We start from the raw sequence: 23122 nt of genomic DNA on the forward strand, positions 1-23122 counted from the left end.
AAAGAAGAAAAACACAAGAGCCCCATAGGCAAAAGAGTCTGTTTCCTTTCCAACTCGAACTTTCCCTGTCCTTGTGTGTCAAGGGAGGGAGCAAAACAAAAGCAACAAGAATCTGTGTTGTGTGATCCCACACAAAAGCCCACGCAATGCGTAAGGCGAATCAAACATCTCCAATTCAATCGCTTGGCCATCGCGTTAAAACGACAGAAGTTGTTCTTGCCTTGCTTGAGCAATATGCATTTCTGCTATAATCTCTAGCAAAATGGAGGAACAATGCCACTAGTGAAAATTTTATAATATTTGCTTACAAATAATTATAGCCTTGGGAACGTTTGATACTTTATATACTTCTCCTTCTCCCTGTACATGGTGTCATTTTCGGGGATGCTCCGCATCATCCACAATCACATTTTCTTTGTTGTGATCCATCAATTCCAAATTGAGAGCTTTCATAATGCTCCAGCTAGCACCAGGTGTTGTTTAATCACTCTTGTCATGGTATTTTGTTTAATGAAATCATTATGAATAGAATAGAAAAAAAATCCGGGCTGGGCCACATTGTTCAAACCTGAAATTCAAAGTCGCGGGCTCCGCTAGCCTTTATTATAGTAGAAAAAAACTTACTTCGCCAAAGAAAATAAAGAATCTGTTAACTTCCTTGTGTTCGTCGATGAAGACAACAAGCAAACCAAGAAAAGAAAAAAGATAAATAAAAGCACCGCTGCACCATACCCGAGATTTACAAGCAACCAAAAAGGAAAGAAATAAAGAAAAAAAAAAAAAAAAAAAACAAACACGCCGGCTGGCTGGCTGGCTGGCTTGACTCTCATGCAGCACTACCAAAAAAGAAAATTAAAACACGATGAACGACGAAATCAGCACAAAAAAAAGAAGGAAAAAACAAGGGGAAACATTTAAAAAAATTTGAAAAGGAAACCAAAAGAAAGAAAGGGAAAAAATTCTCGGTTGTTTGTGTTGTTTTCCAGTTAGAAGAAGCTGCTGCCCGCCACCTTTGCTGTCACGCATTCTTTCTTCCATTTCGTCTTTCATTTTTTTTCCTTTTTTTTGGTGATGTTGTTGCTGTTGCTGTTGTTGTTGAATGAAGATGGCATTATGATCCCGGTAGCGAGATGTTGATATCAGTTCCGTGCCCACCACCTTGATTCTGCTGCTCATCACCTGGGCTGGAAGACCAAGCCATATGGTGGTGGTGGTGGTGGTGGTGGTGAACCGGCGACGAGTTATTATTGTTGCTGGCATTGCCATCGCTGCTGCTCTTGTTGGCATTGGTGCTGCTGTTGTTGGCGTTGGCACTGGCACTGGCGTTGGCATTGGTGTTATTCAAGTTGGTGGTGGTGGTGGTGGTGGTAGTGGCCATGGCGGTGGTGGCGGTGGCATGGCCAGCGTCGTTGAGAGGACTGGCTCCCAGCGGTGGCCGCGTGGCCGTGGACATGGGCGAGGCCATGGGCGAGGCCATGGGCGAGTTCACCACCCCGGACAGCATCTCGCTGGAGGAACCCGAGGTTGGGCGGACTTGGACTTGGGGTGGCTTGCGCGTCTCGGCTATAAAACTTCCTACGACGACCTGCAAGACGAGGCTCCGATCCATCATCACGAAAATCAAGAAAAAAAAAGTGAGCCATGAAGTGGATTGGATTGTGTTACCTGGACTGGGCTTGCGGCTACGAGCAAGCCCGCGACACTACCACCTATGACGCGTCCGTCGGGCCCGGCCAGCGAGACGCTCAGGCCGCCGCTCCTGCTCTTGGTGTTACCGTTCTCGGTGAGGAGGAAGGAACCCGAGAGTGACAAAATCTCGAAGCGTCCCTGCAAGGAGGGACCGATATTGGATATTGGAGCAATCAGGCAAAACTATCCATGTTGATCATACCTCGTATGTTACAGTGCCCCCCGAGGTGGCGGGCTGGCGGAGTGTTACGTTAGAGATGGCCCCGTTTGCAGAGAGTACGCAGGTGGCCCGGGGCCCGATCTGCGCAAACGAGATGATCCTTGTCGCCACGTCCTGGATAAGAGATCGCCGAGATTAAGATTAAGGTGGCAGACTTTGTGATTAAGTACCTCGCCTGCAGCAATTGTAATGACATGCGGAGTGAAGCCTTGACCTGCAGATCCTGCGAGCCACGCACCTGAAGAAAAAAAAAAGAGGAAAAAAAAAGGAGAAAAAGGGATCAAACCAAGGAAGAAAAGAGAGGAAAAAGAGGAGGAGATAAAGGGCAGAAAAGGAAAAGAGGAACGCAAATCAAATGGGAGCGACTCTTTTTTCTGGCACGAAAGAGATGGACTTGGATCCTGTCTGATCCCATGCAACAGTAAGTAGTAGCTGAACAGTGCCGGATGAATGCGCTCGAGGAGAAGAAGAGATAAAAACTACGTGGGCGATCGAGCACGCAAGCAAGCAAGCTGTCGACAAGTGCTTGCTATAGATCCCAAGGAAAAAAAGGAAACAAGCACAAAGCTCCACCGATCATAATCTTCCACCCAAACACGACCATTCAAGCCAAAGCAAAGAGCCAAGCAAAGCAAAGCACGATTTTGATGATCATCCAAGCTTCCACTGCTAAGCTAAGAGAGAAGGAAAGAGAGAACGAGCAAAAAAAAAACAAAGCTTTCTTCACTTACCCAAGGCGGCAAGCTGCTGCTTCTTGCCAGTGCCCGGCGGCCTCCCTCTCTTCTTCTCCCCCGAGGCTGGCGGAGGAGTGGCGGCGGCGGTGGCGAAGGGGAGCTGCGACGCGGCGGCGGCGTTGGAGGCGGCGGCTAGCGGCGCGAGCGCGAGCGCGACGCCCAGTGGGCTGGGCGGGGTGGGCAGCCCGGAGATGGCCGAGATCCCCGACACCGGTGGCGGGGATGGATTGGGCAGCGGCGGCGGCGGCGAGGAGCCCATGATGAGCACTGGCGACTGGCTTGACGTCGTCCCCTCCACATACTTCCTGGGCCTCCCGCGCTTGCGCTTGAGCAAGGGACCGCTGCCCAGCGTCAGCGCCGATCCGTGAGAGAATGGGCTGCCGCTGCTCATCGCCGCGCCCGCGCTCGCGCTCGCCGTGCCACCACCGCTGGATCCATTCCCATTCCCATTGTTGCTGCTGCTTTGCTGCTGCTGGATCATCATCATCATGGGTGGTGGTGCCATTGCAGCTCCTCCCGGGGGCGACGACGAGGAACTAGGGTTCTTGCTGGAGCTGGATCCTCCTCCTCCTTCTCCTCCTCCGGGCAATGGTGGTGCTGTGGCGACTACAGGGGGATCGGGCGCGACTGTTCCTCGCCTCAGATCGATGCTCGTCTTGCAGTCCGCGGCGGCGTGGTTGCCGGCTGTGAGGAGCGGAAGCGCCGCGAGCGAGGGAGGAGTCGCAGCGCTAGCACCGCCGGAGGGATCCTTCGCTTCCATGCAGCATATGAGAGAGGGAGATGAGAATGGCGAGAGCAAAGCGCGCGCGCGAGGGGATAGAGATGGAAGGATTCTTCGTCTTCCTCCTCCCGGCTCTTTTGGACTTTTAGATTCGACTGCTTCCACTCCCGCGATCTTCCACCCTTTTTGTTTGCTTCTCAATCCCTTGTCACGATCTCTTCTCTTCTCGCCCTTGGGGATCAAGCAATCAATCCATCATTTCCCTGTTCTAGCTCACGATCATCACCAGGAGAAAAAAGGAGGAGGAGCTTCTCACCGCCTGGTCTTAACTCCATCTCCAGCTGCATCGCCTCCGCGCCACCTCTTCACCGGATTTGGATTCGATCATGGCTGGCCGCCCTCGAACCGGAAAAAAGAAAAAACGCGAGAAAAAAAGAGAGGAAAGAAAACAATATATAACAAAAAAGGGGGAAAAGAAAAGAAAAGAAACCAGCCTCAAAATCCGCTGCTCCCCCTGGAGCAATCTCACTTGGAATTAAGATGGAGCAAAAGGAGAGAGAGATTGTAAGTGATGTGAATCAAAATCAATCAATCAATCAGCTTTGTCTTTGTTGGTATGGCCAGGAAGAAGAAGAAGGAGAAGAAGCTTGCTAGGGTTTATATATATCTGGAGTGGAGTGTGCCTGGATTTTGGTGGATGGGCCTATTTGATGATCTTGCCAGTCTCTATTGTGTCTGTGTACTTCCCTTTCATACACTATACTCTCAAATGGGAGGGAATTGAGAAAATGGACATGGCCTCAAACAGGGGAGGGTCCCAAGATTGTCAAAGAATCTAGCCCCTCTACGCCGTATGTGGACTGGTATTATACGCGGGGTATTTATACCTTGGCGCGCCACCTGCATACGATCTTGACCGCGCATTTCCGGAATTTGCACGGTGATTCCGGGTCAGAATGGGTCAGGCGATGCAGGGCTGACGGGCATTGGATTTGGATATTCTGGGGCTGGCAGTGGGTGCCTTTTCCACTCGTGCACCCCTGCCGTATTACGCCCCCTGGTCGTATGGTCGCAAATGGCCCATGGCGTTTGTTGTACGGTGGCACTATGCACATGCTTCAAGCATGGAGCGGGCTGCGATTTTGAATTCTCTCCGGAAAAGCGATACGTCTTTTACTTTATGGTTTCCGATGAAATAAGAAATGCCTTTTCTCTTTTTAATATATGAAAATTTATTAGTTTTTTGCGCGAGATTCATTTGTGTCTCTCTCTAGATTATTTTATTTCAGAGATTATCACACCTTGTCGTTCTCTTGGGACGTTCACATCGCTAATAAAAATAGTAAACACCAGGGCAAATAAAAATTGTAATGGAAGCAAGGTATTGGATTTAAATATGGTAAAGGCGCGATTGCTATTTGGAAAAGGAAACTTGTTGGTGTTTTAAGGAGATGAACTTGGAGTTGTGTGCAGGATAAGAATTGGTGTCTATGAGACTCGAAGAACTTTTGAGTAATTTTTAGAAATCATCATCTTCCTCACACTCACACACACAAATAATATAGAAATTGTGAGGAGCATCTTTCATAGATTTTATAATGTTTCAGACTTCCATTGAGAGATGTGAAATGTAACTTGAACTCTAAACTTATGAAATGCTAAAATATTTTGCAAAAGCAAGATTGAAGGAACAGGATAAATAAATAAATATAAGAAATAAAAAAATAATAACAATTCTACCATATGCCTGCTTGCTGGCGAGACTGATCAACTCCAACTAACACTCCACTGATGCAAATACAAATGTTTGTTTGAGCCTTTTTGGAGTTTTCAGATGCCATTTGCTACAGAAAGGCATGCACAATAAATACAAAGTAAAATATGTTTATTATAAAAGAAATCCTAGAAAATGGAGGAAGCTGGCATATGTTGAATTTGAACACAGTTGATTCAAAGTCTAAAGACAGGCCAAAATAAAAATGACACACATAGTCCCCTATCAAGAGACACAATTATAGGAAAGATCCACTTGTTTACACTAAACTTTGCTTTCAAACTTTCTCTAAATGCACCAACAATTATACAGAGGCATAGTATTGACCCTTTGCACTGGCATTTGGGCAGTCCCCCGAAATTTTGCATGTTCCTTGAGGACTATAGAAACCACTTTCCTGAATTTGGGACAAGCAAATTGGGGGAGGGCTTGATTGATTTGCTTTGAATAATGTTGTGTTTCTTGACTTGGAGAACATATGAGCTGTCTTGAGAAAAAATAACTATATTTCAAATGAATGCAATGGGCCTTCTTTTTTCTTGAAGAACGAAAAGCTTTAACAAATAAAAAGAAAAGAAAAAAAAAGGAGAGTAGAGCTCCAAGCAAACTCCAATAAAAGCCACTGTTGTTTGTAGTGGAATGGGATGAATACACCATCCAACCAAAAGCCTAGCCTAGAAGTTTGAGTTTTGGCCACTTTTTTATTTCCAGGATTTTGGTAAAGTATGAAAAAGGCCTTGTTTTTTCCCTTTGCCAATTCTTCAAGCCAGAACAATTTAGAAAACGTATGCATTTATTCCTTGTGGTAATAATACAATTTGGCTTTTCTTTCTCTGCACTATTTCTAGTTCTTGTAGCTATGAAAGGAAGAAAAAAGAAGAGGAAAAAATATAGCTAATACTCCTCACCTTCGTCCTCTCCCTCGCCATCAGCGGACTCGGCGCCAACTTCCTCGTAATCCTTCTCCAGAGCTGCCAGATCCTCGCGGGCCTCGGAAAACTCCCCCTCCTCCATCCCCTCGCCAACATACCAGTGCACGAACGCGCGCTTGGCATACATGAGATCAAACTTGTGATCCAGCCTCGAGAACACCTCGGCAACGCTGGTGGAGTTTGAGATCATGCACACGGCACGCTGGACTTTGGCGAGATCACCGCCGGGAACCACAGTCGGGGGCTGATAGTTGATACCGCATTTGAACCCGGTGGGCGACCAGTCCACAAACTGGATCGTCCTCTTGGTCTTGATGGTTCCCACCGCGGAGTTGACGTCCTTTGGGACGACGTCGCCGCGGTACATGAGGCAGCAGGCCATGTATTTGCCGTGGCGCGGGTCGCACTTGGTCATCATCGACGCCGGCTCGAACGCCGTGTTTGTGATCTCGGACACCGACAGCTGCTCGTGGTAGGCCTTCTCGGCGGAGATAACCGGCGCGTACGACGAGAGCACGAAGTGAATGCGCGGGTATGGCACCAGGTTGGTCTGGAACTCGGTGATATCCACGTTGAGAGCACCGTCAAAGCGTAGAGAGGCAGTGAGAGACGAGATCACCTGGAAAGAGAAGAAAAACTCGTCAACTTTTCTCTTGTTTTATCGGTTCTCTTTCTATACCTGCGAGACCAATCTGTTCAAGTTGGTGTAAGTCGGCCGCTCGATGTCGAGAGATCGTCTACACAGATCGTAGATGGCCTCGTTGTCGAGCATAACGGCCACGTCTGTGTGCTCGAGCAGCGAGTGCGTCGAAAGAACGCTGTTGTATGGCTCCACCACGGCCGTGGAGACTTGCGGCGAGGGATAGATGGTGAATCCCAGCTTGGACTTCTTGCCGTAGTCCACCGAGAGGCGCTCCAAGAGGAGGGAGCCCAGGCCGGAGCCGGTGCCACCCCCGACTGCGTGGAACACGAGAAATCCTTGCAGCCCGGTGCAGTTGTCCGCCAGCTTCCGTACTCGATCGAGGCAGAGATCGACAATCTCTTTCCCAACTACAAGCAAAAAAAAGAAGAAGCCATGGATCAGGAGGGAAAGAGAAAGAGAAGATAGCTTACTTGTGTAGTGTCCTCGAGCGAAGTTATTGGCCGCGTCTTCCTTTCCGCTGATGAGCTGCTCGGGGTGGAAGAGTTGGCGATACGTTCCGGTCCGGACCTCGTCGATCACAGTCGGCTCCAGGTCCAGGAACACGCAGCGTGGGACGTGCTTCCCCGCGCCGGTCTCGCTGAAAAAGGTGTTGAATGCATCGTCGCCTCCTCCGATTGTCTTGTCGCTTGGCATTTGGCCATCAGGCTGCGATAAAAAATGGTGTAAGCTCCAAAAATTCGTCTCCAAAGTTTCGTTCTTACTTGGATGCCATGCTCCAGGCAGAAGAGCTCCCAGCACGCATTTCCAATCTGGATGCCGGCCTGGCCAATGTGGATCGAGATGCACTCTCTCATCTTGGCCGGACGACGAACGAATCTAGAATTGGACGAAACGAGCGCAACGACGACGAGGCAACGAGTTCCTCGGAACTGCGCTGCTCCTTTTATACCGATGCGGCGGTTACTGTAAAAAGCGCAGGCCCGGCGCGGTAAAAAGCACCAGCGTTCGCAGCGGGAGCGCCGGTTTTACCCGTTTTACCGCGGCAACCGCCGCCATCTTCAACGCGAAACGGCGGTTGAAACGCCCGCTGAACTGTCAGCCGGCAACCGTATTTTTCTGCCAGCGTGGACACAACCTAAAAAATTAGGGCTAGGGCTTCCACCAAAAGGAAAGAAAAAGAATTTTATAAAGAAAAAGAGAAACGCAACAAAAAAAAGGGAAACACTCATGAGAGCGAAAATAAAAAAATTAATAAAAGAGGGGAAAAAAGGAAGAAATAAAACCACGCCTAATTGTGACAGTGAAGAGGGGGGAGGGAATCCAATGTGCACAGCCAGACAGACAAGCCCCCTTTCCTTTCTTCGCTTGATCCACACTGACTTATTTTTCCAGCTGGTGTAAGCTCTGCCGCGCGCGCGGCGAGTTCTTCTTCCATTATCTCCTCTTCCAGATCGTCAACCATCTGCGCTTGCTGGCCCTTCTCAGCAAATCCCATTCGAGCGCCTCCAGTCGATCAATGCTCGCTCGCCCTGCCAGCCATCGCCCAGAAAGCCTTTGATATCTGTAACGCTCGCGGAGCTCCATACTAAAATCTTTAGTTGGCAGCTTTGTAGTTCTTCTTCTTGTTCCAGAAGCCACTTTGATCTGTTCTATGCCCCCCCTCCCCCAATTCGTTCGTAGAACTCGTAGCCCCCTATCCCTGTTTTGTTTCTTCTTCCTATCCTGCGAAATCTATAACCTTCTACCACCCCAGCTAGACCAATTCTTATAGCTAAAGCAAACACACTTGCCTGGAATCCAATCGAGAGATGTGTGTGATCTAGTTCGGTTCTCTCCGGCAGTGAGCGATGATGGAGCAGCCGCGCTTGTAAGGATTGGCGGCGCCACCGCGGTTGCATCGAGGATTGTAGTACGAGTTGCCCGACATTGGAGGGCAGGGCACTCGATCCGCCGTTAGCGAGCCATAGCTGATGTAGGTCTGGCGGCTCGCAAGAAATCTGCCATGAATTTCCGTATCCAGCAAGAATTCGTCGATGCCGCCTCCACCGCCAACGCTGCCGCCGCTGCCCAGGCCCTGCGAGCTCGACGTTCGCACCGCCAGGAGCGCACACACTACCGCTAACAAGCACAGGCGCCAGTGCTTGCTGATGATGGAGCTGGCCATCTAGGGATTGAGAAAGAACCGAGTGTGAGCGGCGAGATAAGTATCGATCGATGCTGTGCTTGCTGTGGAAGAAAGAATCTTACCTTCTCATGAACAATGCTGGACGGATCGCGTGCCCCAAAACCCTCCCCCCTGGCACCGAAATATCGATATTTCTTCCAAGATCCGGCCCCGGGACTGCCAAACCGCGCCGCTTCGCCAAGATCTGCCGCGAGTCGGATGCAAGGAGGCGATCTGGAATGTAGCTAGCTAGAATCTGGCTCCAGCTCTGGGTGCTCGAAATCGCCACGAAATCCCCGTGCCGCCAAGAACGCGCTAGAGGAGGAGAGCAACACAGCAATGCCGACCTAGCTAGCGCTCTCCCTCTCTTCCTTTCTCTCTTCTCTTTCACGCGGAGGCGCCGAAAGGAAGACTAAAGCGTTTCCAAGAACCGCAAATACTCGGGCCAGCTTCGGGGCCAGGCTCGGGCGAAACTGCAGGCTCGGAACTGACGGCTCCGTCTGCCGAGCCTCCGCCTCGCAGGTGCCAGCCTGGCAACCGTTCCGCTCCGTCTCCGCCGGCACCGGGATATTCTATCCCCGCGGGAAAACGGCGCATATTCTAATCACCCAACACTAACAAACCATAGCCACATGAGAGATTTTGGTTGATGGCTACAGCCTTGTCGCACATTCAAAGTTCTCGCCAACTTTTTCCTTTGATCTTTGTGGAGAAAGGAAACAATGCAAGCAGGCAAGCAAGCTGTGTGCGCGTGTTGCGTGTTGCGTGTGGTGGTTGAAAAAGCCGCGCATTTGTATCGTATTATGAGATGCCGCCAACCATCACCGTCACCACCACCACCATTGCTATACCCCTCACCGCCACCACCTCTCACCACCGCCACCATCACCACAACCACTATCACCACTACTACCCTCACCACTACCACTTTCTCACCACCGCCACCATCACTCTCCCACCACCATCAACCACTACCACACCACATACCACATTTCACCACGTGCACCACCACCACCACCGCCACCGCCACCACCTTTCATCGCATACGTGTCTCCTTTCATTTAAGTCTCTTTCCCTCTCGAGGACGAGCAAAAGCTTTGCTCCCTGCCACTGCGAGAAAACAAAATCCACCTAATTCACAACAGCTTTCACGACGACATGAATGGAAAGGAATTTGAATGAAATGGTGTCGATCGATCGTAAGCCTGTAAATATTTATACATACAGCCAGCGTCTTTGATGGATATATGATGACGAGCAGCGAGCGAGCGAGAGAGAGAGAGAGAGTTACTTATCGAGTTCTTTCGTCTTCTTTCCTGGCCTGGAATGCTCAGTGAATTCACAAACAGTCTTCTACCAAATGTAACGCCGAATGTAACACGGAAGAGAGAGAGAGAGAGAGAGAGAGGAAAAACAAAACAATCCTCTGATGGGACCGGTACCTCTACATTTGCGTCGTCGTCGTCTTCCAAGCTTGTTGTCGTCGCCAATGTTCTCCACTTTATAGCAAGTGTCTCCCGAGGAAAGAAGCGACCAGGCAGGCCGCGACAAGCTGGAGTCCGGGAAGAGTGCCTGTGCTGGAGCTCCGAGTGGAAGATGGAGCCGGAGCTGGAGCCTGCGCAAGCGAAGGGAGCGGCGGCTCCGCTATGTCTAGTGCTGGAAATGGCGCACCCGCGGGCGGAGGAGCCAGGCCCAGATCACCCGGCAGTATAAGTGGAATCGGAGAGCTGCTGCTCGAGTCTCGAGGAACACAGCGATTAGCTGCAAACAAAGAAGAGACAAACAAATGTGTAAGTGCATCCATAAAGCTTCAACGAAACAGAACTTACTCAAGTATGACTTTGCGGTCTCGGGAAAATCGGTGACAATCCCGTCAATGTCGTAAAACTGCACGTAAGTGTTGAGCTCCAGAGTTGGATCCGCAAGAAAGTCGAAGGCTATGGCAGTAAACGGATTCCTGAAGTATACAACGACCACGGATAAGCTGTGGTTGTGCACGCGTTCTACAACGTCTGTGGGCACGGTGAGAAACGAATCAGCAGTCGGACTGACGAGAGATCTCGGAACGGCTACACCGCTGGCAAACTGCTTAATTTCTTCCAGTACCGCGTCTGTCAACGTCTTGTTTCCCGGAACGCTGTATATTAAGTCAGCCGAGACAAGATTGCGAAGCGCTCGCAAAACGGTCGCGTCCTCGGATTGAATTACCACATTTGAGGTGTTGGTAAATCCTGCCTGTCTTAAAGCCGCTGAGACAGCTGCTACGGTATCAATGCCAAATGTTCCATTCAGAAGATATGCTCTCTGCAATAACAATGCAAATAAGATCTGAGACATGCAATGCAAGCTAAGCGAGGAAGATACCTGCAAGACCAAATAAACGCCAACGTTTGGGCTGTCCTTAGTAATGTTCAGAAAGTCGGATAGCGTGAGAAGACTCTGGGTACCATCGTTTGCCTTGTTCCGTACAATAGCACTTTCGGGATTGTATATGTTGGCTGAAAGCGATTTTGTAACTAAGGAGAAAACCATGCAATGAAAACCAGACCTTTCAGCGACTTGATTTCGTCCCATGTGAAATCAAACGTGAAAATCCCGGGTGCGTCTTGCAGGGATTCATAGGTCTTTGTGCGCGATAGCAGTGGAGTCCCACTTACATCTGTGTTGAGTAGAAGGTCAGGTGATTGTGTACATATAGCCACTCCATCTTTGGTCATCTGAACGATGCAATCGATGTAATCGGCTCCCTTGCTGATCGCACTGCTATAAGCAAGACGAGTCGAGCCGGGATAATTTCCACTGTCTCCTCCGTTGTGGGTTATAACTCGCTTGCTTTTAAACGGTGCAATCACTTTATCTGATAGCAGCAGACAAGTGAGTACCCTGTCATATCAAAATGATAAATTCAGATATGCCTACCACTCGCTTCCGGAGATTTTCCACCATTTTGGTTCCCATAACAATCTATAAAACAAGCGAAACCAGTCATAAAATAAATTGCGGCGTCAGAATTATTACCTATTGCCAGAGATGCTGTTGTTGGAAAGTCCGAAGAAACGCCATCGACGGCAAAACTGGGATCATCGATAAAGTAGAGTATCTCTCTAATAGGATCGAAGCTGTAGTTGTAGCTGTTAGGATATTGATCGTTAGCAAAACCGAATGCATGTACTTCAAGCCTTGCCCGGTGAGCATCTTGGACAATAGTGGTAGGATTTTCCAAGAGAAGCGTGGTCGGATTGAAGGTTCTTATCAAACTTTTGGATACCAGAATTCCAGATGTCAAGGTTCTAATGTTTGTCAGGTTTGCCAATAGAGCTGCATACGTCTGATTCGTCGTCGGTTCAGGGTCCGTAAGACTATTAACCTTCAAAACGGTTTTTGTTCTGCTTCTACTGCTGGCACGAGAGCGCAGGGTCCTGAGAAGTCCCACCTCAGGCGTAGAAATGTAGTCAGGGGAAAGATTTCTTAAAGTTGACAACACGTAGGATGTCATGTTGATCTTCCGATCATCATAAAATTTACAGTACTGAGAAAAAAGAAAGAAAAAACATCAGCCAACGCAATCATTTTCTTAGACTTATACCTCAACGTTCAGCCAAAGCAGGCCCGGCAGTCCAGTCGTATTCGTATAGCTAGCCAAAAGCCCGGCAACCATATCGGGAGACGCAAGTGGGTCGCCATCGAAAGTAGCAGGACGACTGAGAGGTCCTTGTCTAGCTGCAGAAAATCACTTAACATTCAGGAACCAGAAACGAGCAGAAACATACCCGTGACGTTGCTCAGCTGGATGGACGTGAAGTCCACGGCAAAATAGCCATTGATAGGCTCGCCATTGACAATGTAAGTCGAGTTAGCTCCTGGAAAAATGTCCCCGATGTTCGTGGTGGCTTCCAGGCCGATTTGCGTTCTGCAAATGGGCTGCCCGTCCTTGGAGAGCTGCAAGTCACAGTAGAGCGCAATGCCGCCGGAAGTTTTCTTGAGCGCATCGGCGTAGGATCTTAAGGTCTGGTCGGGGAAAACCCCCGACTGGCCATTGGAGATGACGAGAGGCTTGGCACCTGAAAAAGGGACGATTTTAATGGGGATAGAAAGAAGCGAGCACCTAACGTACCCGTTAACGTTTTCCACGAAGACCCCACCGGAGTGGCGGATGGCGCTGGCGCTGGACCTCGCTGCGCTCTAGCTACCGAAATCACAACCGCCGCAAGGAGAAGCGCGCGGAGCGAGCGGCGATACCAGCACATTTTCAATCGGTAGACGACTCGCGAGCTCTTCCTGATCAAGAATCGCAATGAGACACGAATTTCCAGGCCGGATCGGCCAATGCAAGCACAAAGATCGCTGGCAAGAGAGAGATTTCGAGCCGCATTACCTGAAATCCCCCGAGAGACTCAAATGCCGATGGCGCGCGCTCCTGCGCGATCGATCGTCTGGCGACAGGCCTAGCTAGATCCTCCTTCGCCGCGTTGATCCCATTCCATTCCGCGGCGAGCAGCTGGAGCGCACAGTAAGTACACAGGGGATGAGACCAAGTTCCCTAGAGAATATTGGAGCCAGAAGCTTCGATGCCAGCGTATCGTCCATCTGGTGGCTATTCCGGCCCAGGGATTCCGTAATGGCCAGACGATGGGCGGCTGCGATCACGTCGAAGAGAACCCGCCACGTTTATGACGCCCCAGTCCTTTCGTGCAGATTCACGTTGAGTGGGACCATCTGCCACGTGGAGATCGGATATTCTCCAAATATCCACCGGCATATTCTCTTGCGAGCTCCGGCCTGGGAAGTCAATAGCCAGCTACGAGTTTGTTTGTTTGGAAGTACTGCCAGTGATGAAAGAGATTGCGATCTGTGATGCATTCATGGAGTGCCATTCATGTGAAAACTAAGAGGAAAAAAAATTTCAAGCTTTTTTTATGAGCACTGTCTCTCTGGACCGGAATGAACGGACATTCTTTTATCGACAGGGACTCAAATCGATCAAGGCTGGAGAAATAACGAAGAAAGAAAATATATCATGTTTTGGCCTTGGCAGTACCTTGGAATTGAATTGGAATTGAGAGAGCAGTAGTTTCATATGACACACTTCCTTGTACCTTTTGTCGCTTTGATCTGGAAACTGAAACTTTGAGCTTGAATCCACCGCGGCTTTCATGGCACCAGGAAAGGACCATATAAAAAATATAGAGTCGCAATCCGTGGACTACAGGGGCACTTTGTACTTTTTCCTTTGCTTTTGGCGTAAAGTTGTGAGTCAAAAGAGCGAACCCGGTGTTCACGCTCTTTTCTTGTAGAGAATTTTTCTCGCTCGATCGTGTCTAGCGAGACTTTGATAGTTAGAATTTTACAGCCGCTTTGATTGCGTCTAAAACCTGGAAGTAAATGGAGAGAGAATAAAAAAATGGTTGTCAAAGCCGCGGATCAAGCCATGCTTACTTTGTTTGCTGTAGGCATGTAGAATGGCTCAAAGACAAGAGGAAACGGCGTGTCAAGGCCGCATACTCTCGCAATCGGGGCCTCGAGCTGTCCAAGAAGATCCAAACAAAAAAGCACTTACGAATTTCAGCCGAAGAACAAGTAAACTTAATGTACCCGTAGAAAACAACGCTCCGCAATGGTTGCTGCGATCTCTGCGCCAAAACCTCCAGTGACTGGCGCTTCATGGCTAACCTGAAAGCTTCGTGTTAACGTAGCACACCAAAAACACAACAAAAAAGAAACGTTAATTTGCGAAGACTTACTATCAACTTCCCCGTTTTGTTCACCGAAGCTTCCACGAGTTCCTTGTCCCATGGAATGAGAGTTCTCAGATCAATGAGCTCACACGAGATTCCTTCCTGGAAGAACACAAACTTGGTCACCTTTTGCCGAAAGAAACACGAGTACAGTACCTTTTCGGCCTCGGCGCATGCTTGCTGCATTACTGCGAGTTGCGCTCCCCACGCAACTAGTGTAATGTCTGTCCCCTCGCGTATCACCTGCGAGCCCGAGTTAGTGCACAGAATGAATCGTTTTTAGTTCTCCAACGGTGTACCTCTGCTTTGGACAAAGGAAGCATGTAATCTCCCTCTGGAACCTCGTCCACGGATAGACGATACAGCCACTGGAAATGATCGACATCCATCAACAATTATGAGAATTTTCCCGTAGAGAAAGTGGACGTCCTTCCTCAATCCTCACCTTCGGTTCGAAAAATATAACAGGATTCGGGTCTCTGATAGAAGCAAGCAACAATCCTTTCGCTTGTGACGGATTCCTTGGAATCACCACCTGACAAAAGAAGAACCTTTGCCATTAAAGCCATCTTGATTGAGCATACCTTTAGACCAGGAACATGGCAAAAAAAAGCTTCTGGGGACTGGGAATGATAGTGGCCTCCATGTCCTACGGCACCATACGGAGATCTTACAGTGAGACCTGCACAACTAGTCAAGCACACAATTTTGTGAGTAGTACATAGTACGAGCAAAAAGGATAGAAAAAGAGACAGTTCTCACCTCCACAATTAAAAGCATTTCCGCTCCTGTACCGGAACTTTGCAGCTTCGTTCACGAGCTGAGCCCATAGTTTATTTTAGATTTTCATCGAAAAGCAAGCTAGGTACTGTCAACTTGCCTGATCAAACGCTGGGAAAATGTAGTCTCCGAACTGGATCTCGGCGATAGCACGATTTCCCTGCAAACTCAAGACTTGGAGTTAGCCAGGAAAAAGAAAAAAAGTATCGTCATGTCTAACCATAGCAGCAAGACCAATTCCAAATCCAACGAGTCCCTGTTAAGGAGAGAAAACAACTTTTCAATCGTCGAACAGTTTTTGTTTTTTTTTCTTTGTGATCCATTGTTACTTGCTCGCACAAAGGAGTGTTGAAAACTCGATGCGTCCCAAACGCATCCGCCAGCCCGCTAGTGCACCTAAAAACTCCACCGAATTTAACATCTTCTCCAAACACGTAGGCCCTGCCCAAGGAATTCCCGTGAAAATTTTCATGAAAGAAATGCTACAGCGATTTCTTGCCTTGGATCCGATTCCAGCGCAATGTGAAGCGCCTCGTTCACTGCCGAGAAGAGATTCATGCGCTTCGTCTCGCATGGCAGTGGAATTGTGGCGGAAGAAGGAGAAGATGAAGAAGAGAACGATCGGCGCCCAGAGAGAGCTCCAAATACCCTACCGTGAAACCGCCCCATTCTTGAATCGGCTGGAGCGAGATTGCCCTACCTAAGACGCTTCTCACCTGACTCGACTGAGTTATCCATGAGCTACCCGTACGAGATCGTCTTCCGTATCCACGAGTTTAGGGTTTATAGAATTAGGGTTTATCAGGAATGGGGCGGTGCCCGAATCACAAGAAGCCGGCGAAGAAGAAATACTCCCACAAGAGCGCGCGGCGGGCCAAATTCCTGGTCAAGGATATCCTTTTTGCTTCTCCGATGATTGGTAGGCATTGGTGGTGTTCTCCTTGACAGATTCTAGGCACGCGATGATATGATCTATTCGGAGGTGAAGAATTTGGAGTCGTCTATGGACGAAGGGGCGCCCGCGCGAGCTCGAGACGAGGATCTCCCTGGAATGGGGCAGTTCTACTGCTTGCATTGCGAGTTAAGCGCCGATTCCTTGTCTTTCATTCTTTATAAACGCTTGCTTCTTTCAGCCGGTATTTCTCGTCGTCTTCGATCATGGAAGAGCATTTTAAGACCAAACGGCATAAGAAAAGGTTTGTTTTTTCTTCCTTGTTCTTTGCGAGGCCTGCTTTAATCTTCTTTCACTTCTCGATAGAGTGAAGGCCATGCAAGGCCCAGCTCCACATTGTCAACTAGACGCGGAACTCGCGGCTGGGCAGGGCAAACCGGATAACGGGCCAAAGCTCGGAGTTGTATCCTCGTAAGAAACTCGTGAAATTCTCACTAACTCTTTTGCAAACCATACGCTTGCATTGAAATTTTTCTCCTGGCAATTGCAATGAGGAATCAAAGGCCGGTCTGAAAGCCACCCTGCAGCAGCAGCTGCCAGGAGGAGGCTCTTCTCTGATGACCATTTCCAGCTTGAAAGGTCTTGTCTCTGAGCAATAAAAACATGCTTTTGCTTTTGCTTTTCCTCACTTTGAGAAACGATCTCCTTTGAAGTAACTTGCCAAATTTAAGATTTAAGATTCACAGACGAGTATTATTCTCAAGAAAAAACAGAAAACGAAATAACAAAGAGGAGTCCATCTTGATGTTTATGTTTTGATCTAGTGAGTTTCTTGGTGTTCATGCTGTGATCTAGTAAGATTGTTGAAGAGGCTGAGTTAACCCATCTGATGGATTGTAGATCAAAACGTAGAGATTGATGGATGCAGCCAGTGTCACCCTGGATGAAACAATGTAATTCTTTTATTTCTAAGAAGTGCAGCCACTTACCAGAGAATGTATGGTATAAGTAAATATGCAGCTGCATGACTCACTGGCCAGAAGAGGATAATAGTTGCAAGGATGGCGAGCCACAGCAGAACTATTTCAGCAAATGCAAAATCCTGTGACAACACACTGTCAGCCAGGAGCAAAAATTTCACCAGCGCCAACTTACAAATCGATGGTAGCCGAAAAAGATTGGCGTCCATGCAAAGTTTAGTATGAGCTGCAACAACCACAAATGAAAACTCAGCTCTTTCTTCTGAATAAAAACCAAAAGTGAGGAATTTTATAACCTGAACGATGTAAATGGCTAGAGGAAGCGCGTGCCTCTTAAAACCTGGAAACGAAGGAAAATTTACAGGAAAGAACTTGTGATGAGATGCTTCTCAAAGGTTTCTAATTACCTCCATCTTTCCAGACAAGCCAGGACGCGATCCCCATGAGAATGTAGAGAGTTGTCCACATTACAGGAAAGACCCAGCTCTGGCACAAGCAGAGAGAGAAGTTAGAAGAAACAAGTGAGGGATTTTTCCATTTTACCGGAGGCGTCCATGGAGGCTTGTTGAGCTGCCTGTACCAAGCTGCAAGAACATGGGAAATTTAAACTTGGGCAACTGAGACTTTGGGCGATTGAAACTTACGGCTGTCACCACCAGCTCCAAATTTCGCTCCCGCAAATCCTCCGGCCACTGGGATGGCTATCGCCACGATCAGCCCCAGAATCGCTCCCCAATCCATTTTTTTTTCAGCAGCTTTATCCGCTAGCCTAAACACCAAATCTCCTCCCTCGCGTTTAGAAGCTAATTTAATAATCTTGAGTAACATACTGTATAAAATCACCATTAAAGAAGATTTATAAAGGCTTGTAATGACTGAGTTCGTGTCTACCATCTTGAGTTCGCAACAACAACAGACTCTCTCACTATCGCCTGAAAACACCGGAGACCGTTTGCTCCACATTTTTAAGAAATGGGGTTGGAGCTCAAAAATGGTGTGGCTCTGGATGAAAATTTGCTGTCAGTCCGGCCTCCAGGAGAGGTTTCTCCATCTTTTCATCCATGAAAAGATGGAGAAACTATTGGACCACTATCAGTGAACTTGCAAGCTTCTTGAACGTTTCGACACTTGCATACATCCTCCCGCCAGGTTTGAGGCCGGTTGGGGTGGCCATGAGGTGTGACAGTGCTGTGAGGTGTAATTGTAGTGTTGTGGAACTACTTGCATTTACCAGTTCAGTGATTTAGTACCAACTCAGTTTACTATGTTTTTCCAATCGTGGTGGGGAGAATTCTTGACGATCAGAGTTTGGGGTGTGGCGCGGGCGGTAGTGATGTCTGGAGAGTTCTATATATCGGAAAAAAACAATTATTTTTCAAGATCCAACCACTTGCTTGTTGAATGTTTGAAATTCTTAAACCAAGAAACCATGTGCTATGTTTCAGCCACTGTACAGCTGACTTTGCATATCTATAAGATGAAGACATAACTTCAAATCAATTTGGTCTGGCTCAAGAGGGGTATGGGTATTCTTCAGAAGCTGAGTCTAGCTTTGTTCATCATTGTCTACATCTCATTTGTGTTCATGACAATAAGCTCTTCAGCAGCCATGTTCCAAGGTAACAAGGAAGCCAGGTTTTGATGTTGAATCTAATCATCTGACCATTTCAGATGGGCGTTGTATACGTTGTGGTAACAAAAAGTGCTGTGGAGGAAGTTCATGCCGAAGTAGAATCGGAGGGATTGGTGAATGTATCGATCCATGAGGACCTTGGAGATCTTGCAGGTTTAATACATGTTTTTTCTCTCTTAATCTCTTTGGGTGTTCTTCTAGATGACTGAATTCTCTGTTCTGTGAAGCTCTTCCTCTTCTTTCTTGAGAAGAAGCTAAATCTCTGGAATCCAAAGAAAAACTGGAGCTCTACCTTTAAGCCTGAGAGCAGCTTTGGATCTGAATCTCGTCCAAACTCAATCTGCGGTGGCAAAGCTCGAGCAGGATCAAAGTTTCTTGAATGTAGAAGATACTGAAACAAACGCAGCGGCTTCTTCTTGAGAAGAAGCTAAATCTCTGGGATCAAAAGAAAACCGTTAAGGCTTTGGATCTGGATCTCGTCCAAACTCAATCTGCGTCGACAGAGCTCGAGGGGGATGAAAGTTTCTTGAATAATATTTATGTAACACACAATGTAGCGGGAACATTGTAATGTCATTTAATTCAATGCTGGAAATGAGATGTGCTGCGTTACCCATGCCCGGCCTTTCTTGCTTCCACACCAAACCAGGGATGCGGAATATGCTCCGTTGCTTCGAGCCTGTGGGAATTCCAGAAGCCTCGCACACGCGAGACAGCTTCACGCCCGGATTTGGAAGCAAGCGACGACCACATTTGTTGATAACTTGATCGTCGAAATGTATGGAAAGTGCAGCGCGATCGATGACGCATGTTTTGTTTTCGAGAGCATTCGTAAGCGGAATGTTTTCTCGTGGACAATGATGATTTCCGCATTTGCCCAAAATGGGCATTTTTTATCTGCGCGTTTGTGCTTCTGGAAAATGAATTTGGAGGGCATAAAACCCGATCGAATAGCCTTGATTGCGACTATTGATGCTTTGGCCGAGATCGCGTCTGCAGCAGACATTGTGTTGCTTCGAACTTGCGTTCACGAATTGGGTCTTGCTTCTGATCTTGTCTTGAAAAATGCACTGCTCAATTTATACAGCATCTGGCTGAATCTACAAGAAACAAAAACTATGTTCGAAAGACTTGAAACCAAAGATGTTATCACTTGGACTTGTATGATTTCTGCATATGCCCGAAAAGGGCATCCGGGCGCGCTTTTGCTGTTTCGAAGAATGGAGCTCGAGGGGATTGTGGCCAACGGAATCACATACATTGCCCTCTGTACAGCCCTTTCAAAGCTCCATCCGTATCATCACATTCGAATCAATCTCTTGGATCTTGAAACCCGGATTTCTCGATCTGGATTGCTTCCAATGGTGTGTTGCAGCTTGATCGAGATGTACGGGAATCTTGGCGACATAGAGAACGCAATGCGGGTCTTTACAACCTCCCTAGAACAGCACTGCAATGTGGTTGCTTGGACCGCGGCGATCAATGCTCACACACAAAATGGAAACCTTCGCAAGGCTTTGGAGATCTTTAGAAGAATGGATCTCGAGGGAGTCAGGCCCGACAACGTAGTGTTTCTTGCCCTCTTGGACGCGTGCATTGCGTTGCAAGATCTCAGCCAAGGCAAGCTCATTCATGAACGGATTGTGAGATTGGGGCTTAATTCGCATTCTAACCTTGTAAACACACTCATCAACATGTACGGAAAGTGTGATAGAGTTGACATTGCGAGAGGCATCTTTGATAGCCTCGATAAGAAGTGTGTGGTTTCTTGGACTGCGATGATCACTGCCAATGCTCAAAACGGGCATCCGCTAGAAGCCTTTCATCTCTTTTGTAGGATGTCCTTGGAAGGGATTCTCCCAACAAAGATCACTCTCATCACCCTTCTCGATGCGAGCTCGCTTCACTCGGACATTCTCCGCGGCAAGTTGGTCCACGAATGCATCGAAGATCTTGGCCTCGATCTCGAGGGCGCTTTGGGGAATGCTCTTGTCAACATGTATGGAAAATGCGGCAACACGAGTAAAGCTCTCTCGATCTTTGAATCAATGCAGTTGAGAGATGCCTGTGCGTGGAACACAATGCTTGCCGCATATGCCCAGGTCGGTCATATTCACTCGGCATTTGAAAAGCTCCAGGAAATGGAGCTCCAGGGAGTCCGCGCGACGGATACCACCTTCATCAACATCCTCTCCGCCCTGAGCCATGCCGGATCGCTCCACCGCTGCTGCGACTGCCTCATCTCAATGATCCAGGACTACAATGTTACACCCGCAAGCGATCACTACCGGTGTATTGTGGACATGCTTGCTCGGCTCGGGCAGCTCCAGCACGCAAACGAGCTCATGGAACTCATGCCTTTTGAGCCCACTGCCACGGCGTGGATGTCCCTTCTCGCGGCCTCCAGGGTCCACACCAAAACTTCATCCGTGGATCAAGTTTCTTGGGTGGCTGCCGAGCGGGTTTTCGAGCTGGAGCCCAGGAATGCATCTCCATACTTGGCTCTCTCCAACATCTACAAATGCAAGCGTGAAAGAATCTAGTGACTTGAAAGACAAAAACTATACATGTAAGTCGAATCTAAAGCTCGTGGGATCGAGCACGACGAAACGAGAGCCTGACCGATTTCAAGTCGTAGAGGACGTGATAGTTCTGCTGCATGATATTTCCAATGATGTTAATGCCCCCTCGCCCAACAGTTAAGCATGCAAGGTCGCCATCGACGGACATTACGTTCTCCTGGGGTGGCCGGAGCTCCGCGCCGTTAGCAAAGCGGAAGCTGATCGAGGGGAACCTGTAATTTTCGTGGCCCGAGGTGTTGAAGCACTTGTCCAAGTGTGGGACACTCACCTGCGGAAGATCGACCATGCTGGCGAAGATTTCCGTCACGTTGTAGGCACCGGTTAGAGATGTCACTGGGGAGCCCGAGTCGAAGACGGTCCAGCCGGTGTTGGCCTCAGACCCGGCCCACACGTCGTTCACGTAAACGCTGTGGAGATAGAGATTAGACTCGACACTAGAGCTGAAGAGGAGTGGCGTGCTCCGCGTGATCGAATCGGCCAGCTCAGTGCTGGGGATGACTGCAGGGAGAGCGCAGCGTCTCCAAAGAAGAGAGGGCTCGTTTCGCCTTGAGAGAGCCCAAAGATACTATCCACGTCTCTCACGGTCCCGGCGTCCTGAATCAATGCAGTTGAGAGATGCCTGCAAGACTGGACACTCCGGGAGCTGGAGGCGAGCTTGCCGAAGCACTTGGCTGGAGATCTCAGCGACGAAACAGGCATCAACTTCGGACAATCGTGTTTTCACTCTCAGCCCTGCTCCAAGTCGGGTGCTCGCGTCCTCTTCAGGCTCGCTTTTGCTCGAGTTTGAAGTTGGCACACACAGCGAGCTTGATCTCGGCATCACTTGAAGAGCTCCGGTGGATTGGTCTCGGGCTCGCCCTTGGCTGACAGCGGGAATGCAAGGGGATCCAATATGTGATATTGCTGGCTGTTTTGGAAGAGATCTTGATGTTGCTGTTCCATTCATACAGGGTGGTAGGCGAGGCAATCGAGCGCCGCCACGATGATCGATTCCTCCAGTCCTTCTAACTCCAAAGGGGCTTTGCCAAGGACGAAATGCCGAGCAGCATGAATGCGGGGGATAATCTCGTCCGGTGGGCGATCTAACAAAACGCCATGGATTTCGCAAACAAAGAAACCCCTGTCATATGGTTCAAGTACATGGTATGATTTTTTTATTACGGGAACCCGGTTGCTGAGATGATGGCTATCAGGTAAGTGTAGAGGTAAACCGTTGTACAAGACCCAGTTGCAGCCGACTTAATCCAGTGACAATATTGGCAAACATGGCATAGACAGAAAGGGACTTGGTGGGGACCGGAAAAAAGATATTGGCGAAAGTTATTCCTCTTGTCTGTGGGCATCCTAAAGATGCTAAGGAGTGGATCTGGGATGATCACTCATAAATGGATGGCTCAGTCTTTAAGAGACGGGACTGTGATGTAGGTGGTGTTAGACCACCGGTGTAACCAATGTAAATGGGTATGGCCTTAGCGTAACAAACTGATATGTCGGTGGTACTTTGGGGTGTCGGTCATGGGATCAGACACATGAAGCACTTGGACACAGTGCAATGGTTGAGTAGCTTGGATGCCATTCTTGGGGTTAGCAAGTCCCTAAGTTCAAAATAGGACTTATGGAGGTTGTGAGTGAGACTCCTTCAA

At 48.6% G+C, this 23122-nt stretch overlaps 8 protein-coding genes across 12 annotated transcripts; 2 read left to right on the forward strand and 6 right to left on the reverse strand.

Annotated features, from left to right (window-relative positions):
- Positions 1-627: 627 nt before the first annotated feature.
- On the reverse strand, positions 628-4197 carry LOC9651179 (AT-hook motif nuclear-localized protein 10). 3 transcript variants are annotated; one of them, XM_024688565.1, is made up of 6 exons: positions 3681-4197; positions 2641-3627; positions 2080-2147; positions 1892-2023; positions 1666-1827; positions 628-1585 (listed from the first exon to the last, which is right to left on the reverse strand). In XM_024688565.1, the coding sequence occupies exons 2-6, from the start codon at positions 3401-3403 to the stop codon at positions 1112-1114; spliced, it is 1599 nt and encodes a 532-aa protein (XP_024544333.1). In that variant the 5' UTR covers positions 3404-3627; positions 3681-4197; the 3' UTR covers positions 628-1111. The 3 variants fall into 3 exon arrangements, with proteins under 3 accessions (XP_024544333.1, XP_024544334.1, XP_024544332.1); XM_024688566.1 differs by having other exon boundaries at positions 2641-3632; XM_024688564.1 differs by having other exon boundaries at positions 2641-4197.
- Positions 4198-5910: 1713 nt separating this feature from the next.
- LOC9651180 (tubulin alpha chain) lies at positions 5911-8514 on the reverse strand. Its single transcript, XM_002983558.2, has 4 exons — positions 7475-8514; positions 7184-7418; positions 6750-7120; positions 5911-6689 (listed from the first exon to the last, which is right to left on the reverse strand). The coding sequence occupies exons 1-4, from the start codon at positions 7565-7567 to the stop codon at positions 6033-6035; spliced, it is 1356 nt and encodes a 451-aa protein (XP_002983604.1). The 5' UTR covers positions 7568-8514; the 3' UTR covers positions 5911-6032.
- An 18-nt stretch (positions 8515-8532) lies between these two features.
- On the reverse strand, positions 8533-8877 carry LOC112351184 (rapid alkalinization factor 23-like). The gene has a single exon (XM_024688544.1). The coding sequence runs from the start codon at positions 8875-8877 to the stop codon at positions 8533-8535; it is 345 nt and encodes a 114-aa protein (XP_024544312.1).
- Positions 8878-10036: 1159 nt separating this feature from the next.
- LOC9651181 (glycerophosphodiester phosphodiesterase GDPDL4) lies at positions 10037-13437 on the reverse strand. The gene is made up of 10 exons (XM_024688622.1): positions 13253-13437; positions 12992-13155; positions 12648-12938; positions 12464-12597; positions 11896-12406; positions 11797-11841; positions 11426-11734; positions 11242-11375; positions 10707-11181; positions 10037-10638 (listed from the first exon to the last, which is right to left on the reverse strand). The coding sequence occupies exons 2-10, from the start codon at positions 13122-13124 to the stop codon at positions 10379-10381; spliced, it is 2292 nt and encodes a 763-aa protein (XP_024544390.1). The 5' UTR covers positions 13125-13155; positions 13253-13437; the 3' UTR covers positions 10037-10378.
- Positions 13438-13769: 332 nt separating this feature from the next.
- Positions 13770-16179, reverse strand: LOC9651182 (2-oxoisovalerate dehydrogenase subunit beta 2, mitochondrial). Of its 2 annotated transcripts, none has more exons than XM_024688588.1 (14): positions 16093-16179; positions 15892-16041; positions 15722-15833; positions 15613-15648; positions 15493-15552; positions 15375-15432; positions 15197-15294; positions 15058-15147; positions 14912-14980; positions 14769-14855; positions 14619-14714; positions 14470-14547; positions 14314-14400; positions 13770-14249 (listed from the first exon to the last, which is right to left on the reverse strand). In XM_024688588.1, exons 1-14 carry the CDS (start codon positions 16128-16130, stop codon positions 14214-14216), a joined length of 1095 nt encoding a protein of 364 aa, XP_024544356.1. In that variant the 5' UTR covers positions 16131-16179; the 3' UTR covers positions 13770-14213. The 2 variants fall into 2 exon arrangements, with proteins under 2 accessions (XP_024544356.1, XP_024544357.1); XM_024688589.1 differs by having other exon boundaries at positions 16109-16125.
- LOC9651183 (zinc finger protein 593) lies at positions 16167-16813 on the forward strand. The gene is made up of 4 exons (XM_024688590.1): positions 16167-16284; positions 16352-16472; positions 16526-16588; positions 16651-16813. Exons 1-4 carry the CDS (start codon positions 16200-16202, stop codon positions 16757-16759), a joined length of 378 nt encoding a protein of 125 aa, XP_024544358.1. The 5' UTR covers positions 16167-16199; the 3' UTR covers positions 16760-16813.
- A 196-nt stretch (positions 16814-17009) lies between these two features.
- On the reverse strand, positions 17010-18058 carry LOC9655073 (protein CrtK). The gene is made up of 7 exons (XM_002983561.2): positions 17909-18058; positions 17808-17848; positions 17672-17750; positions 17561-17604; positions 17440-17490; positions 17274-17386; positions 17010-17223 (listed from the first exon to the last, which is right to left on the reverse strand). Exons 1-7 carry the CDS (start codon positions 18003-18005, stop codon positions 17136-17138), a joined length of 513 nt encoding a protein of 170 aa, XP_002983607.1. The 5' UTR covers positions 18006-18058; the 3' UTR covers positions 17010-17135.
- A 697-nt stretch (positions 18059-18755) lies between these two features.
- On the forward strand, positions 18756-22645 carry LOC9651184 (pentatricopeptide repeat-containing protein At4g35130, chloroplastic). 2 transcript variants are annotated; one of them, XM_024688665.1, is made up of 3 exons: positions 18756-18883; positions 18936-19050; positions 19099-22645. In XM_024688665.1, the coding sequence occupies exon 3, from the start codon at positions 19497-19499 to the stop codon at positions 21438-21440; it is 1944 nt and encodes a 647-aa protein (XP_024544433.1). In that variant the 5' UTR covers positions 18756-18883; positions 18936-19050; positions 19099-19496; the 3' UTR covers positions 21441-22645. The 2 variants fall into 2 exon arrangements, with proteins under 2 accessions (XP_024544433.1, XP_024544434.1); XM_024688666.1 differs by having other exon boundaries at positions 19125-22645.
- The last annotated feature ends 477 nt before the right edge of the window (positions 22646-23122 follow it).

Source organism: Selaginella moellendorffii, unplaced genomic scaffold (genome assembly GCF_000143415.4).
Source record: "Selaginella moellendorffii unplaced genomic scaffold, v1.0 SELMOscaffold_58, whole genome shotgun sequence".
Classification (NCBI taxonomy): Eukaryota; Viridiplantae; Streptophyta; class Lycopodiopsida; order Selaginellales; family Selaginellaceae; genus Selaginella; species Selaginella moellendorffii.